Source organism: Penicillium cataractarum, assembly GCF_028827025.1.
Source record: "Penicillium cataractarum strain IBT 29864 chromosome Unknown utg000001l, whole genome shotgun sequence".
Classification (NCBI taxonomy): Eukaryota; Fungi; Ascomycota; class Eurotiomycetes; order Eurotiales; family Aspergillaceae; genus Penicillium; species Penicillium cataractarum.
The window spans coordinates 686988-702805 of NW_026622737.1; the positions used below are offsets into that span (position 1 = coordinate 686988).

At 47.8% G+C, this 15818-nt stretch overlaps 7 protein-coding genes across 7 annotated transcripts; 4 read left to right on the forward strand and 3 right to left on the reverse strand.

Annotated features, from left to right (window-relative positions):
• Positions 1-1777: 1777 nt before the first annotated feature.
• On the forward strand, positions 1778-2613 carry N7496_000249 (uncharacterized protein; the record flags this gene model as incomplete). Its single annotated transcript, XM_056693180.1, has 2 exons — positions 1778-2081; positions 2135-2613. 2 exons carry the CDS (start codon positions 1778-1780, stop codon positions 2611-2613), a joined length of 783 nt encoding a protein of 260 aa, XP_056559909.1.
• Positions 2614-6570: 3957 nt separating this feature from the next.
• Positions 6571-6978, reverse strand: N7496_000250 (uncharacterized protein; the record flags this gene model as incomplete). Its single annotated transcript, XM_056693181.1, has 1 exon — positions 6571-6978. The coding sequence occupies one exon, from the start codon at positions 6976-6978 to the stop codon at positions 6571-6573; it is 408 nt and encodes a 135-aa protein (XP_056559910.1).
• A 454-nt stretch (positions 6979-7432) lies between these two features.
• On the reverse strand, positions 7433-9427 carry N7496_000251 (fungal specific transcription factor domain-containing protein; the record flags this gene model as incomplete). Its single annotated transcript, XM_056693182.1, has 4 exons — positions 7433-8453; positions 8500-8733; positions 8780-9274; positions 9333-9427. The coding sequence occupies 4 exons, from the start codon at positions 9425-9427 to the stop codon at positions 7433-7435; spliced, it is 1845 nt and encodes a 614-aa protein (XP_056559911.1).
• A 256-nt stretch (positions 9428-9683) lies between these two features.
• On the forward strand, positions 9684-10710 carry N7496_000252 (RTA1 domain-containing protein; the record flags this gene model as incomplete). Its single annotated transcript, XM_056693183.1, has 3 exons — positions 9684-9940; positions 10003-10424; positions 10478-10710. 3 exons carry the CDS (start codon positions 9684-9686, stop codon positions 10708-10710), a joined length of 912 nt encoding a protein of 303 aa, XP_056559912.1.
• Positions 10711-11765: 1055 nt separating this feature from the next.
• On the forward strand, positions 11766-12920 carry N7496_000253 (uncharacterized protein; the record flags this gene model as incomplete). Its single annotated transcript, XM_056693184.1, has 3 exons — positions 11766-11880; positions 11964-12253; positions 12330-12920. The coding sequence occupies 3 exons, from the start codon at positions 11766-11768 to the stop codon at positions 12918-12920; spliced, it is 996 nt and encodes a 331-aa protein (XP_056559913.1).
• A 764-nt stretch (positions 12921-13684) lies between these two features.
• N7496_000254 (protein kinase domain protein) lies at positions 13685-14578 on the forward strand (the record flags this gene model as incomplete). Its single annotated transcript, XM_056693185.1, has 1 exon — positions 13685-14578. One exon carries the CDS (start codon positions 13685-13687, stop codon positions 14576-14578), a length of 894 nt encoding a protein of 297 aa, XP_056559914.1.
• A 312-nt stretch (positions 14579-14890) lies between these two features.
• N7496_000255 (uncharacterized protein) lies at positions 14891-15706 on the reverse strand (the record flags this gene model as incomplete). The annotated part of the gene is made up of 5 exons (XM_056693186.1): positions 14891-14991; positions 15051-15178; positions 15240-15366; positions 15423-15451; positions 15504-15706. 5 exons carry the CDS (start codon positions 15704-15706, stop codon positions 14891-14893), a joined length of 588 nt encoding a protein of 195 aa, XP_056559915.1.
• Positions 15707-15818: the final 112 nt, after the last annotated feature.

The following is a 15818-nucleotide window of genomic DNA, read 5'->3' on the forward strand; positions in this document are numbered from 1 at the left end:
TCAGTCCTTCAGTTTGAGCACTGGATATGCTTCAAGGGGGCCGATTTGGGGTGTTGAAGGGTTCTCCTATAGATTATGCCAATGTGAACCATGATGGTAAGGGTCCAAATTCATCTGAGCTCGGACCAAAAAATCCTGATCCTTAGGGTCCAAATCTAGTTGGCCAAGCCATTATATGAGTGGCTGATGGTCAGACGTCAGGGTCCAAATGCACTAATTCTCGGGCACCAAGCCCCAAACCGCAGGGTCCAACCTCAGTCAGGCGCGCCGCCAAGTTTAAATCCACAGCTACGAATAGCAGCAGCGCATAACTGTTTAAATTAGACAATTATATGTATCGCAGATCAGGTTAATCTTTACATCAGATCATGTAAGCCAAGATTGCTTCTTACGGTCGGAGGAGTTTCAGATACGTGCCAAGCCGTAATCCGTAGGAAAGGGGTCCGAAACCACCGACTATCCACGACTCTGAGCTTCCTTTCAAGGGCCAAAAAAGGTCGCATGTTCAACTTGTATTCTCTGCTGACGGAACGGGGCCAGGGAAAAAACTGCCTCGTCAGACTCTGACTTCATCTAGATGAGTCCGAGGGGTCTGATTAGCGTACTTTCGGGATCTAATTTTGGTCTTGGAGTATTAAGACCCTCTCGAAAGATATTTATATGTTTAAGGGGTACCCTCTAGTGATTCAAATCATTCTACTCATCTATAGATCATTCATCTATCTTCTTCCTCAATTGAGAGAGATGGTTCAGTTGCTGCAATCTCTGTTAGTCCTAGGGCTGACGACCCATCTCTCATGGGCCAGTCCTCAGGGCTTGCCAGAATCCGAAGCCCTAGTCCAGCAGCGTGCACTAGCACCGGGTGATCAATACGTCTTTGCTTTCTGCCCAAAGTATGTTATTACCTGATGATCCTTTGAAGTCCTTTCCTAGTATACAATTATGGGGTTCTCTAACAATATTTGAACAGGCAACTTCAGAAGTGTGCGGAATGTGGTGGAGATACCAAGAAGAAAGGCTTCTGCGATAACGAAAAGGCTCAGGGATCGGCATTTGAGTATTATCGTTGCAAGCAATTCCACAAAACAGGCTGTGGCCTGATATGTGAATGTATATCGGAAGAAACAGGCAATCCTGGGTAAGTACAATTACTATCGTCTACTAATTCTACATTTAAGTCTAACATCTCGCCTTCTGAAGAACGGGCCTGCCACCCATCATTCCATTCCCACTCCCCCCACCTGGATTTGTGGTTCCTCCAGCGGGAGTTCCAAACCCCAAGACTCCGTGCAAAGAAGATTACACGAAGACTAGTTGCAAAGATTGCAAAGCTCTGGAGGGCTGGTGTACTGTCGGAGATAACGCTGGATGCCCTTGTAAGGAGGAATGCCCTTCAGACGATAAAAAGCCCAAGTGCTCCGATGACGGGTGCAAAGGAGATGATAAGGGAGCCTGTACCATTGTTTGTTACCCATATACTTTTTTTGATTCCCTGGTCAGAGTGCTCACATGAAATAGGGCCATTACAAGGACTGTAAGTGCAAGGCTGAATGTCCCGATCCGAAGAAAAAGGCACTCCTCTGTAGCGACAAAGGTTGTGCCGGGAAGGACGGCAAATGTACAACCGTATGAATCCCTCTCTTTAATTCCCACTGGAGTTCTTGAATATAAATTTAACTTGGCACAGGGTGCAAATGATGGCTGCGCCTGTCACGAACTTGCGAATCTCATCTTCACGATTGGATCCAAGTCGCAGACAGAAAAGAGCGAGAAGATCATGGCTGAGCTCTCCAAGTATCTTAAGGATCACGAAGGAGAGGGAGACAAACCAACAGAACCGAAGGAGATTAAATGCTCCAGCACTGACTATAGCAAAGCCGTCGACGTGGATATTTCTTTCATGCAACAAGTCGCTGATAAATTCTGCGATGGTGATATGAGCAAGAAGCGCAGTCAAGACTTGACAAACAAGGACGTCTCAAGCTCTGCCTACGACAAGTACAAGTTCCACTTAGAGTTCGACCCGGGGAAGAACTGCAAGACCGATTGCAAGGCGACTTTCAAGTCCATGATTAGCAAATGTATGTCTCCAATACTAACAACCTCAGAGTGCCATAACTAACACCTTCAATAGGCGAGGGTTATAATAGCCATTCTATCCAATTAGAAGGAAGCGCTAAGTTTGACTGTGACGCAAGCTACAGCTATAAAATCACTGTACCCGACAAGCCAAAGCCGAAGCCCGACCCTGGCTTTGAACAACACGGTTTACAGGAGAGAAAATGCCATACCACCGACCAGTTTGGAGGGCATGGGGACGTTCGTGGGTCTGAGATTAGCATGGCTGCAACAGGCTGTGCTGGCATTTCCGACGACAAAGCCAAACTGAAGGAAGGCTCTGAGCCTGTGAAGATGCAGTCCACGTATGGGAGCACCAAATTGCAATTCACCATGTCCTGGATTGAAAACTGCAAGGGACCTGAGCAAGACGCAAGATATCCTTTTGGAGAGCCACACAACCTTGGTAATACCTGCTGGCAGCTCCTTTTGGATGATTGGCAGAAGTGTGAGTCATATCTTCACACTCCTCTTCTCAATTGTATACTGACCTAAAGCTTAGGTAACAACGGTGGTGCTGGAGGATCCATCGATTACAGCTGTGTGAGATATGATTTCAGGCCGACATTTGACTAGGATGACGCAGAGAGTATCTGTTGATATGATTATTTTCTATAGCACTTCAATTTCGTCACTATATTTCTTTTAGCACACAGGGCCTCAACTGAGCAAAGAAATTCAATCACTCAAGCTGCTCGGTAGCCTTGTGGTTTGTACAGCCTGTATTCCTGAATATAAGTCCCGCGTTGTCCTGTCCACTAAAATCCTGAAGCTATATGCAGATTAATGATCTGCAAGCTCCATTGAAATTTGAGTACTAGGGATTCAGAACACATAAGATTTCCAAAAATATTTTGACCCACTCAGGGATTAGCAAACCAATTATCGACATATTTGAATATTACGACAGAAAGACACATAATGACCAAAGCCATATAGACTTAAATTATCTTATTTGCACAAGGCAGAGCTTTCAGATTAGTAGCTTAGCGAAGAACTAACATTAATGAAAAGGCAATAAGGGACACAAGAGACCAAGATACACCAATTCCTTTACGTAGCGGGTACCAGCCGGGAAGCCGAATGTCACCGTAGACGAATGGATAATTAATAAGGGAATTCCGTACATAGAACTCGACAAAAATAAATGAGGACTGGGGACACTGCAAAGTATAGCAATATAGATTCGAGCTAAGTCCTGCGCCCTATGGTAAAACGACACAAAGCCATTTTCCCGTAGCCAAGCACTATACTGCCATAAAATCTGAAATAAAACCGCAGAGATATTGATATACTCCCAGGTGCTGCAAGCCCCTGCTTAGTTGTGTTGATCAGGACATAACAACAAAAGTCGAAGCTTTTCACGAAAAGTTCACTCCCCGCTACATGCTCCATATGCAGCCGCACAGCAGGTAGCTGCCTGGTTGGTGTGGCATTTAGTGACTCCGGCTTGGTTGCAGCACTGACGACAGGGGCTGTTGGTCATGCACTTGTTTTGACATAAATTATATGCGTCGTAACAAGTCTGCGAGTAATTACTGCTAGAATAGCATGCATAAAGTGCTTGATAGCATGCATCAATGCATGCCCTGGGATAAGAGCACTGGCTGTAATAACAGTCATACACAGGTTCCACAGTGTTACATGCTATTGGTTTGCCTCCGCCTTGCTGGGCGGATACAATAGCTAGAACACAAGCAGAAGACAAAAATAGCGACGGCACATGCATGATGGAACGATATCTGCTTTTCCGATCTAGTATTAACAATCATCAGTCAATAAATATCAGAGTAATATGTAATTATTGAAGTAATCAAGAGGAAAACATACTGAGTGACTGCAGTTCGAGTGTGAGAAATCCAATGATTCGGTGAATAATGGGATGAGAAGTAGGGGAAATCAGATGTAATTTATACTCGGCAGCCTCGTATAGTAAAATGCTACTTATGTTTTCTGTAGCATGATTGACCGCAGAATAATGGGTCTGGATATGCTTACGGTCTGGACTGACTCTACACTCTGGGTTAGGTTTCTAGATGCTTATGCATATGACCTGGTAGCCGTCATCGGGCCGTGGCTGCATCAGCTAGAACATCCAGTTACCCACGCCACCGTCGGTACGGCAGAACAAACTCACACTCAACCACATCATATTACTGCTATGATCGTACAAATAAGGTTATCATAGCAACTAGAGTGAGACTCGTGTTCGCCCACAGATTGGACGAGAATCAGGTCAAAGCTCTAATTCTAAAATAGAGAAGCCCCAGCAAACGAGGTAATTAATAGCGATCTGGTCTTTAATTAAATCATGATATACATATTGATATTGAGTAATTCTGACTTTCTAGCTTGATTGCCAAACCCGATGAAATGCGTAGCTAGCATTATCAACAGATTTCCAAATTTATTCACCGTTACGTAGATTATAGGTGAGTCATGTTGACGTATGTTCCGATAAGGAGTTTTGACTTCGAACCCCAGAAGAACAAAACGGGTTGCATTCAGCTTGGCACTCTAGAGACAGCTCTTTCCCGTGAGAAACTATCGGTGCAGGTCAAACTTTACGAATGAGAAGTAGCCGCATGACCATGAGAATAAGAGAAAGAACGCTTTGTATAGAAACGCCACTAATAACATATCAACCTAGATCCTCTTTGTCATACCTTATCAAGCCAGTGATCACCGAGGGTATTATACCATAGTATTCTTATATTTTGTCTCTGATTTACACGGTCACAAGTATATGGGGGTATGAGGATTGCATAGATTCCTTCGCTCTGGGTATGAGTATACAGGCAATACAATGGGTATGGAGAGAGTTTTGCGCCCAATCAGTAGTGTTCAGAGGGCAGATGTCTCACAAAAGTTAATTTATAGCTTCACTCAATATAGATTACGGTTTGCAGTATCAAGATCTGGCACAATTAGCCATCTATGAAATACTTGTTAAGTTGATTATAAACTGTATTACCGTTAAGCTGAAAAATAGTGGGCTTAGCTCTAACGCCTCGGTCGTTGCCTGTTAATGCTACAAAGCTCGTAGCGCAAAGCAGCCATGAGTATCTAAAGTTCAAATACGTAGATGGAAAGGGCCATTAGTAACTCTGTTTACTTCGTCGGCGAGCTTAATACTGGGACCCGAGCCTATTGAATCTCCAGCTTTTTCGAGCCGCCAAGGATGCCATGGAAACCTTATTTTCTCTCTCGGCCATTAGGCTTTCCATGGGATAATGACCACGCCCCCTACAGAAAAGGTGAGAGTTGTCAAACACGTCATCTATATGAAATAAACTTGAGGCCCACAGACCGGTGGCATTTAGGGATGTACCACGGGGTCTGTCTCTTCACTGATAATTCCCTCATGCAGTTCTACTTGAAGAACATTCACAGGTCAGTTATTCTGTGGCTGTCTATTTAACATCTTTTTTCATTTCTTGTGTCTAGACATGTGAGTCTGTTCGTAAAAGTACCCATCTGCGTATTTTTTTTCCCGTTTACAAGTAGCTATCCTCGTTAAACGCCTTCGCAGAGCCTTCAATTGGGTGAACTCCTTCAGCAGCAAACCCTACAAGATATAGCCCGAAGCCTTACTCAATTTTTGACAAAATTGAAGGATGGTACATCTATTGCAGGGATAGTCTATTATTCTGGGACTAGATTCCTAGTCCATTTATTCGGTAGTCTCGCAATGAGGAACCATGAAGCATCTATTGAAGCTTTTGTTGATGCAGATCTGGGGTACATCTAAGAGGCCCAACTGCTGCCTCTGGAAAGGAAAATAAAAAAAAATTACAGAGATAGAGAATGAATAGAATATTTTATGAATCAAGCATGTAGGGTTATATCAGGCAATAATGCTATACGAGAAACTGGAACAGTGGCCAGAAGCTGTCAAGAGTGGGTAAATATGGCCAAGATCTCTCAGTGGCCAAAGGTTAGTCGCGACGAACTTCTAACACTGGCCAGACCTTGCTAATATCACATGATGTGAGAAGAGCCACGCCACACAGACGACATGTCCCAATCGGCTAAATAACCACGATATTGACCATCCGATATCGAACCTTAATACCTAAGAGATAAGGTTTACCGGTCCATTAACCAATATCCATGATCGATGCATCTCTATACATCTCTAGCTCATATGCTATACATCAGTATCTGCTGAATTTTCTTATAACCAGCTTGATTCTTCATAATATCAGATGAAAGGAAGTGATGTAGATTTAAAATAGACATTCCGAGGATATCTGATAGATGTTAGCTATAATATGAAGAATTATTGATGGCGACCTGATTCGAATTGGGCTGATGGCGCGAGAGGTATGCAAGCGGGCAAATCCTCCTGATTCCCCATCTGTCACGGTAGCTGCAAACCCCTTCTTCCCTCTTCCTGCCCACACAATGATACCACACGACAGAGTCGTTCATCAGCCACTGGGTGGTGCATCATATTACTTCAAACAAAGTCTGCTCAGGTACCTCAGTGACCAATGTTCTCAACCAGCAGTCGCTCTGCATGTTGGCGCGCAGCCAAACTGCACCCCACATGTCGGAAATATGACGACCTTTGCGACCTGCTTTGCACTCGGCACTTGCCTCTTCATCCCCCGGTCGAAAGTCCCGCACCGCGTCTCCGACAGACTCAACCACACCGGCTGCATTGTTGCCTAGCACGGCAGGCCATGAGTTCACAGTGACTCCGGAAGCGAGTTTCTTCGCGTCTAGCGGGTTCAGCACGACGGCTTCGGTACGGACGCAGACCTCGTTAGGCCCTGGGACGGGTCGGGGCACGGCGACTTGGGCGAAATGGCCGTTGGGACCGGAGAGTTGGTATTGCAGGACGGTGTCGGACATGATGGTGATTGCTCATTGATGATATTCCTTGATACCGCGACATGACTGTGAGCTTATATAGATGACCCTTCACCTAGGAAGCGATGCGGAGATAACACGGATATTAGCCATTGGTGATGGGTATCGCCGGTACTCCAACTGTCCCATACAACGCATTCTGCTTGACGGTATACGAAAATGACGAACTCAGCACAGAGAAGTAGGAGATCTCGATACTCGACCAAACTCAGCTTTGGACTTCTTCAATCGGTGAAACGAAAGTGAAAATAGAGAGCGTTGCGACAAAGATCACGCGTTTTCAGCACTTGGCTTCTATCAACGAGGACGTTTATCTGCAGCATCTAGACACAACTCATTGCTTCCCCTCCCTTGGAAATTCCTCACGCCTGCAAGTTGGCGCTGGGCCAGGCTCTTTAGCGGTCTAAGGAGAACATTTTGCTGCTCGAAGATCCAACTAGAGCGAAATAACTCCAAGATCCATCCACCCACCAAGAACATTATCACTGGGAACCACATCCGGAAAGCCCGGCCACGGTATGTAATCCTCCGTAGAGACCGGAATCCCCAGGTCGTCAGCTGTACAGAACGGCGCCGCCGAGTGCGTCGGTTGATGCTGAGGATGCACAGGAACGATCGTATGTTCGACGGCAATTCCCCCTTGCGATACCTTCTCCCGCGATGTAGACGCATTATAATGCCTCTCAACCCACTCCTGAATCCACTGCAACCAGCCCGAGTAATCGAAGCCTGTTTTGCGATCGGGCTCCTGAGACAGTTGTCTCGAGACGCAAGTATCCAGGACGCGGATCATGTCGAGCTTATCGACCAGGGCCTGCACACGGGGTTCGTTCAGGCGCATGGATTTATCCGATGCGGCCATTAGTGCGAGTTTGCAGGATAGAATCAGGCAGAAGCCCGTTTGGAGCCATTGCGAGTAGCTCAGGTAGCGTTCGGTGTTGAGGGCGATAGTTAGGAAGGCGTCGAAGGAGCTTCGCGCCGTTGCGAGGCCGTGGCAGAGGATGTCAACTCGGATGGAGTGAGGGAGCTGTGCGATGCTGTCTTTTTCGAACAGGCTTACTTGGCACAGGTAGAGGTTGACCGTGTGCAGCTGTACTGCTAGGAGGACTGTTCTACAGTTAGCAGAAGCGTAGCGTGTAGGCAAGGGAGTAAACGCACAGTTGTTGTCTGTAAAATGTGGTGAGAGTTGCGCAGTGTATTCTTGGAGTTCACTATACATCGTCCGGAATAAGTGTAGATACGCATCCATATCGCCAATAGGGCTGGTGTACCCTGCGGTGGGAATGTTGGGATCTGCAGAGAGGTGATCAATCCGCTCGAAGAGATGCTGGAGTCGGACGAGATGGATGAGGGACTGGTCGCTTGCATATTCACCCTTCTCGCTCAGCTCGAGCGCGAACGCCTCTACGCGGGAGGACCATGGGAATGTGCAGGTCTTTTGGGTGATGACGGAGGAGCTTGGTTTGTTAGGAGAGAAAGAGTGCCTCTGGACGGATCGCTTACCATGACGCAAGGAATGAACATCCAATCACTGCCCTCTGCTCGTCCTGTAGAATATGCAGCGGTCGCGCAATGGGACTGATTGTGTCGATCGTCATGCGCGGACAGCGTTTGCGGAGCTCGACGGGACGATCCAGCTCCAGCTCCACTACAAGGCTGATCGCCAGATGGAGATAGTTTGAAAAGTCTCGCAGCGCGTGCCGTTTTGGTCCCTTTGCACCCGCTTGATGTTGTCCCCTGAAGCGATCAGACCGTGGCAGGAAACGTGTTTTGACGAGCTTACCATGCGACTGACACGAGAATCCCCTGTATTGTCTCCAGCGATGCCTTGTGGTAGTGGTCGGTTACTGTTCGCTTGGCCAAGACAGCTGCAGTTTCCTCGTCGAGGAATCGCTGTAATTCCACATCGCGCGTCACCGAGACAGAGAGGATGGCAAGGAAGAGAAAGGGCTTCTGTTCGCGAAGCTCGCTAACGGTCATTTGAGGAGGCACAACGACAAAGGGAAAGTGAGGCATCATCAGCCGACGAAAGGAGTCTAGCAGCGCATCGGCTTCGCCAAGCGTCACGACACCTCTGTCGATAACGTCGCCGGCGGTTGAGGTTGTGCTTGGAGTGCTTTGGTCATGGTCACTGTGCTGGCTGCAACCCCCGTGCGATTGTTGACCCAGCAATTCCTCCACTCGTCGCTCCAGCGACTCAAGCCGGCTCTCTTTTTTCGACCATGCTTGTCGCATGCGAGCCGGACGGAAATAACATTGTTTGTTCAGGCGCAGACAGCTGGATGATGATCAGTCCGATGTGAAGGGTCTCCGCGGCGAACATGAGGGAGACTCACCGGTCGCAGACCGTCTCACCAGGCGTGCGCAAGCACCGGATTTTGGCCCTGGCGCAAGTTTGGCACGTTTTGACGCGTTCTGAACAGGCAGACATGTTTCGTTAATTCCTCGCCTTCCTTTTACCCTTATACCTCGCATTGCGATGGAGACGGACACGGACACGGTGTGACCTTTTATAAGTTGCTGAGGAGGAATCTGGCAACCTGGTTTTGGGGGCTGAGCGATACGGACATGGACACGGACTCGGAGTCGGTCTCGGTCTCTTGGCACGCCCTACTATATAGATAACCCCAGCGGAATGGCCTCATCTCCTGGCGGAAAACCTACAGAATTCAGATCTGTTTCTCATCATGGATCCCGAAACATGCTCCCTAGAGACTTGCTCCATCGAGGATGCCTACATTCACTACCAACCTTCGATCCCCGGCAACGCCATCTACATTGCCCTCTTCGGGACTCTTCTTATAGTTCAGGCCGTCCAACTTCCGCTGTATCGCATGTGGGGGTTCTCCCTGTCGATGATCGCCGGTCTATTGCTCGAAGTCCTAGGATATTCCGCGCGGATTCTGTTCCACGATAACCCCTTCAACTTCGATTGGTTTCTCATGTAAGTTCGGCAACGCCCAAGACAGACAATTAGTGAGAACGCCCATGCTAACAGAGATGAAGGAATCTCATTAGTCTCAGTCTCGGACCCGTTTTCTTCTGCGCCGCCCTCTACTTCCTCCTCGGTCGGATCGTGGTTGTATACAATGGCGAAGACATCTCGCGTCTGAAGCCTAGGATGTATGCCATCTTCTTCGTCTCGTGCGATGCGATCGCGCTGGCATTGCAGAGTGCTGGAGGTGCCATCACTTCGGCAGCCGAAGATGCAGATATGCAAACCACAGGGACAAACGTCATGATCGCTGGGTTGGCATCTCAAGTGGCCGCTCTGACGTTGTTCATCTCCCTGGGATCCGAGTTTGCCTTCCGCTTGCGCCGTCGGACACGGAAGGCAGAGCGGACTGGGAGCAGTGACTCTGAGAATAGAAAGGATGACGGATGTGCGGCCATCCGCGAGAGACGGCGGTGGAAATTCTGGATCTTCAGTTGGTTCCCGAGACTATATGTTCCCATCCTGGGATAAGACTGACTGTGGCAGCCCTCGCTCTCTCAACACTCTTGGTCTATATCCGATCTATCTTTCGTGTTGTCGAACTCAATGGAGGATACGACAGCAAGTTGGCCAACGACGAGGTCGCTTTTATGGTATTGGAGGGAGCGATGATTTCAATCATGTGCATTTGCATGACTGCGATCCATCCTGGATTTGCATTGCAGCGGCGGGGATGCAAGCAAGATAGCAATGTGGAGTTGTTGGAGAGGATGCCCTGAGCCTGCGGTTGAGCACGGAGATGGCCAGCGGATAGACTGGAGAGCGCAGGATTTCTTTCTTGGTCAGAGCGTTCTTTATCGTAATTGTTTTCCTCCTGTTATTGATTGTCAGCGATCTAGATCCATACTTTGCTCCTTGCTCTTTCCCGACCGGGAATAAATCCTATAACAAAGCAGACTCTTCAGGCTTCATTCTTATCATTATTTTGAATTCATACCTCTTGTTCCAAGCACAATGATCGCCAAGCTCACCACTGCATACGGCTTCCCTGATTAGTACGAATGACTATTGATAAATATGGGATCTTGAGGAGTCGCTTCCGACCTCCTCAAGAAACAGTCTTGTCAGCAATCTGGCTTAACTAGTGCTTTTCTACCTTACCTAACCAACTGGTTACTATCCAGACAACTAGTATCTCAACAAATAGCTAAACGCTAAGAAAATAAGAATAGAAGGCTAAATGTCACTTAAGTCTTATATTGATACGGTGGGCTCTAGTAAAAGAAAGCTTATAGGTGATCCTGAGTGGGGATTCTCACCTCTATCACCCCAGTCTCGAGACTTCTCACCCATATCACCCACACCCACACTAGGATGAAATTCGGCGCCATTCTAAGGCCCAGGGCGCTTTTAGAATTAACCTCATACTATATGTGGCTTAAGTACGGCTGAGCGGACGGGAAGCCCTGTTCTCCACACCCTATGGTCGTATGTGCTTGATTAGGGGTGTCTTTGAAATATAATGCTTTGAGTAATATCATATCCAATTTTATCTCGGATCGTATCACCCAATATTAATAGAATACTAATTAAATATGCACTCAACAGGGCGCTCCCTATCCTTGCTATAATACCAATAAATTGAATCCCCGGCGATCGGTCCAGTGTCGCCCCGAGATGCCACGCACATCCGACCCGCCCGGAAAAGCCGAGCTGCCCAGTCCGGGGATTTGCCGATCAACCTTTATATAAAGCTTGCCCCTCCACGGCCATGTGCTAAAATTTTATGCCCGCGGAACATCACACCCCACATTTACTCATAGCATCTACTACAATGTCTCTTGATAACCCCCTCACAGTCCTCTACAAGGAGGTCGACGGCAGCAAAATCACTACCGACCTATATCTGCCGTCGACCACCTCGGCTTCTCCGCAGAAGTATCCTGTTGGTGGGTCTAACTTTATCCCTGCAAATGCCGTTGGATGCATACCGCTATCATTCAATTGCACAATCATACTAATTTCAGCCTAGTCATCGACATCCATGGCGGCGCCTTCATGCTTGGCCACTCGCGCATGGTCTCCCTGCCACAGGTCAACGACTGCCTCGAGCGCGGCTGGATTGTGCTGGTCCCCAACCACCGATTGTGTCCTGGCGTGAACTTGCTAGAAGGACCTATGCAGGATATTCGCGATTTGCTGTCATGGGTGCACGATGGGCACCTAGACGCTGTTCTCAAGGAACAGGGGGCGTACTGCGCGGATTTGGAGAACGTCGCTGTTTTCGGAACATCTTCAGGCGGAACTCTAGCACTGGGACTGGTAAGTGAATCGAGATCGACTTCCTCCAAAATGCCACTATCGGACTTCACCTCGAAGCATACTAATTTGGACACAGGGTTGGAACGTCCCCAAGCCTGCCAAAGCCATTCTATCTCTCTACGGTGCCGTGCACTTCACAGACCCCCTGTGGACCAAGCCCCTCCCACATGTCGCAGCCAAACTACCCCCGAATCTGTCAAAATCCTTCCTCGACAAGATCTACGACCAGAAGCCCGTCCCGACCGACAGCTCAGTCTCTTTGGAAGGTCAGACCGAATCCGGTGTCTCCAAGGGACCCGATTTTTCAAAGCCCCGTGACGCTTTCGCATTCACGCAAATTGCCTCCGGCACTGTTCTCTCCGCCATCTACCCCGAGTCGGCAAGCAGTGATCCAGAATTCAAGAAAGTCGATCCTGTGCAGAATGTCTCGGCTAGCTTCCCGCCAACGTATATCGTCCACGGACAGGCAGACACAATGGTGCCAATCGAGTTGAGTCGCGAGTTGTTGAAGAGGCTGCAGGATTCCGGTGTGCAATGTGGTATGACAGAGGTTCCTAATGAGGAGCATACTTTTGCTGCGATGATGAAGGTTGGGTCGGAGACTTGGTGGTTGCAGAGACAGGGCTTTGACTTCTTGGAGGGAATTATTGGGAAAGGCCCGCAATAAATGATATAATGATACGTAGATCATGCTGACGCATCAGGATGCAGCAAGACTTCAATATTAAATATGAACATTGGCGAAATTTTTCCGGGTCTCAAAATCACAACCTGCGATCATAGGATGCGGAGAATAACGTTTCCCTTCCCGTCCGTTTGGTCATACTTGACACATAACTAGCCATACATTCTTAGCTCATCCTCTCTCCTGGATGTTCTTAGCAGTAGCATATACATCCTATATGTACTCCGCACTGGCCAAGGCCTGGGCCGCCCGGGAAAAAGTATTACCGAGAGCAATGCTGTCAACAGTGTACCCACCTTTGGACTGACGATCTACATCCGTCTCTTGACGTGTTAAGTAGACAGGCAAGGCTTGAATTAGCCATCTCCTGTGTGTTTGTCTCTTGCAATTTAGTAAGAATTTGCTTGCGACATGAGAAAATCGTGTTTTCTGCTTCCCAGCCGGGGGCTATCACCCAGTAAAAATTGGGGATCACTTCAAGGATCGCTATCGGGTGATTCACAAGCTCGGTCACGGTACCTTCTCGACAATCTGGCTTGCCCGAGATGAAGAGTTCAATAGATACGTTGCAGTCAAAGTCTGTACAGCAGATACGAAACCACGGGAGATTTAACGTACTCTCCAAATTATCACAACTCAGGCAGCTATCAGACATAGGCAGATCTATGGTTCCATCAATTTTGGATGCTTTCAGTATTCAAGGGCCTAATTGCAACCATGTCTGCCTGGTTACAAGCCCAGCGAGGATGAGCATCTCTGATGCAAAGAATGGCTCGTGGATCAGCCTTTTCCGGCTAGAGGTGGCCCGGGCGTTAGCAGCACAGCTCGCGATCGCATTTCAATTCATCCTCTCACAAGACTTCGTCCATGGAGACCTACATCGTGGAAACGTCCTTCTTCGACTATCACGCGAATTCGATCAGTTATCGACGGAAAAGTTATATGAGCGGTATGGGGAACCTATATATGAGCGGGTTAATCGCTTGGACGGCCAGGAGCTACCTTCGGGAGTCCCAAGGGACGGTGTGTTACCTGTCTGGCTTGGGGAGGCAAGCGAAATAGTTACGCTTCAAGAAGCTAGAATTCTCGTTTCGGACTTTGGTGAAGCATTCTCTCCGGTGCAAGAACAAAAGTTCGAGTCGCATACGCCTCTTCTGATCCGCCCTCCAGAATCTCGATTTGAACCAACTAAACCTCTGACCTTCTCCTCTGATATTTGGACACTTGCCTGTACCATTTGGGATATTATTGCGCAAAGATCTCTATTCGAAGGTTTCCTTACCAACGAAGACGGTATGACTTGCCAGCAGATTGAGGCACTTGGCAGGTTGCCCCCCGAATGGCGTGAAAAATGGGATGCATGTCGCGACAACACGAAGCATGGAGAATTCAAAAACCGGTCCACATCTCCAAGTCAGTGGTGGCACGATCACTTTGAGACCAGTGTACAACGACCCCGTATAGAGACGGGCATGGCCGCTATTGATTCATGTGAACGTGATGCTATTTTCTCGATGTTACGCTCAATGCTTTCTTTCAGGCCAGAAGATCGTCCTTCTGCTCAGCAGGTTCTTGAGTCCGAGTGGATGATAAAATGGGCTTCGCCTGAGTATGAGAGGATTAAAGTTGCTCATAAGTAACATGTACGGCAAATATCTGTCAGATGGTTGTAATAAGCAAATAACTAATACCATCTCCGTTCGGCTTGCAGGTCTGATATTCAATTGCATAGCTAGTTACATCTCTGATAAAGGAGTGTAATTCGATAAGAACCTAGTTCTCGTACGAGGAAAAGAGAGTACTATTCAAAAGCCAAAATTAAAGGGATCCATGGGGGGATCAACGAGGGAAACTTTGGTAGGTTAACGAAAACCCCACTCCTTGTCCGGTCCCGCCGGAGAAGGTAGAAAAATCCGACTCTGATGAGAGGTCCATTCGCTATCATACCAAGCCTAAATAGCGTGGACTTGCACCCAGAATCGAGTATCATCGGTGCGATACTTCTCATTGCTCTCGATCTGCTGCTTGATCCACGCAACGGCATCCTTGTACGCTGTTTGCATGGTCAGCCACTTGCTCAGAGAATAATACATCTTGTTAGCTCTGACGTACCTTGAATATCCGCCGTGTATGGATTCTGAACACCGCTTGCTCCATTGCGGTGCCCGGCAAACCAGACGTCGTATCCAAAATGCTCCTGGCCATCGTGGCGGGCTTTTATATCCTTCTTCAGATCAGAGCTGTCATTTATCATGTTAGTTCCATTAAAGATACCGGTTGTGAAGAACCTAAAATGCTTACTTGAGAATAGCACCATTGGACACCTGACCTTCGGTTTGGCCCTTGAACTCGGATGCAGAAGTTCGCAACATGAACCAATTCTGCTTGAAAATGCCAAAGTTGGTAGAGTCGCCAGTCTTTCCGTCGCCTATGAATAAATCAGTCATAAGTGATTGCCAAATTGCGAGAGAAGATTGAGGATACCGTATGTATAAGCGGTAGTCATTGTATCCCTGTCAACATAAGCTAGGAATATAAAGGCAAGGTGTAATTTCGTATACTCACGTCTCCAGCATCGCTATCGCCAGATCTTGGGTATTGCCACCAGCTTTGAGCACGGCTTGCTTACGAGCTCCAAGACCAGAAACGTTGTAATGGCCACGATCGCCATCCCGCGCCGCCAGGTTATCTCCAGTGATTCCTGCCACTGAAGCTGAAAGCACTGAAGGCACAATGGCTAGAGCGCTCAGGAAAGTGAGAAGACGCATTTTTGAAGACAGTGGCGAATATCTTGACTGAGAATTGATACCGGACGCTGGATGAATGGAATGAAGACAAATCCCAGAATATTCACTCCTTTTATATGATTGTGGTGAATCT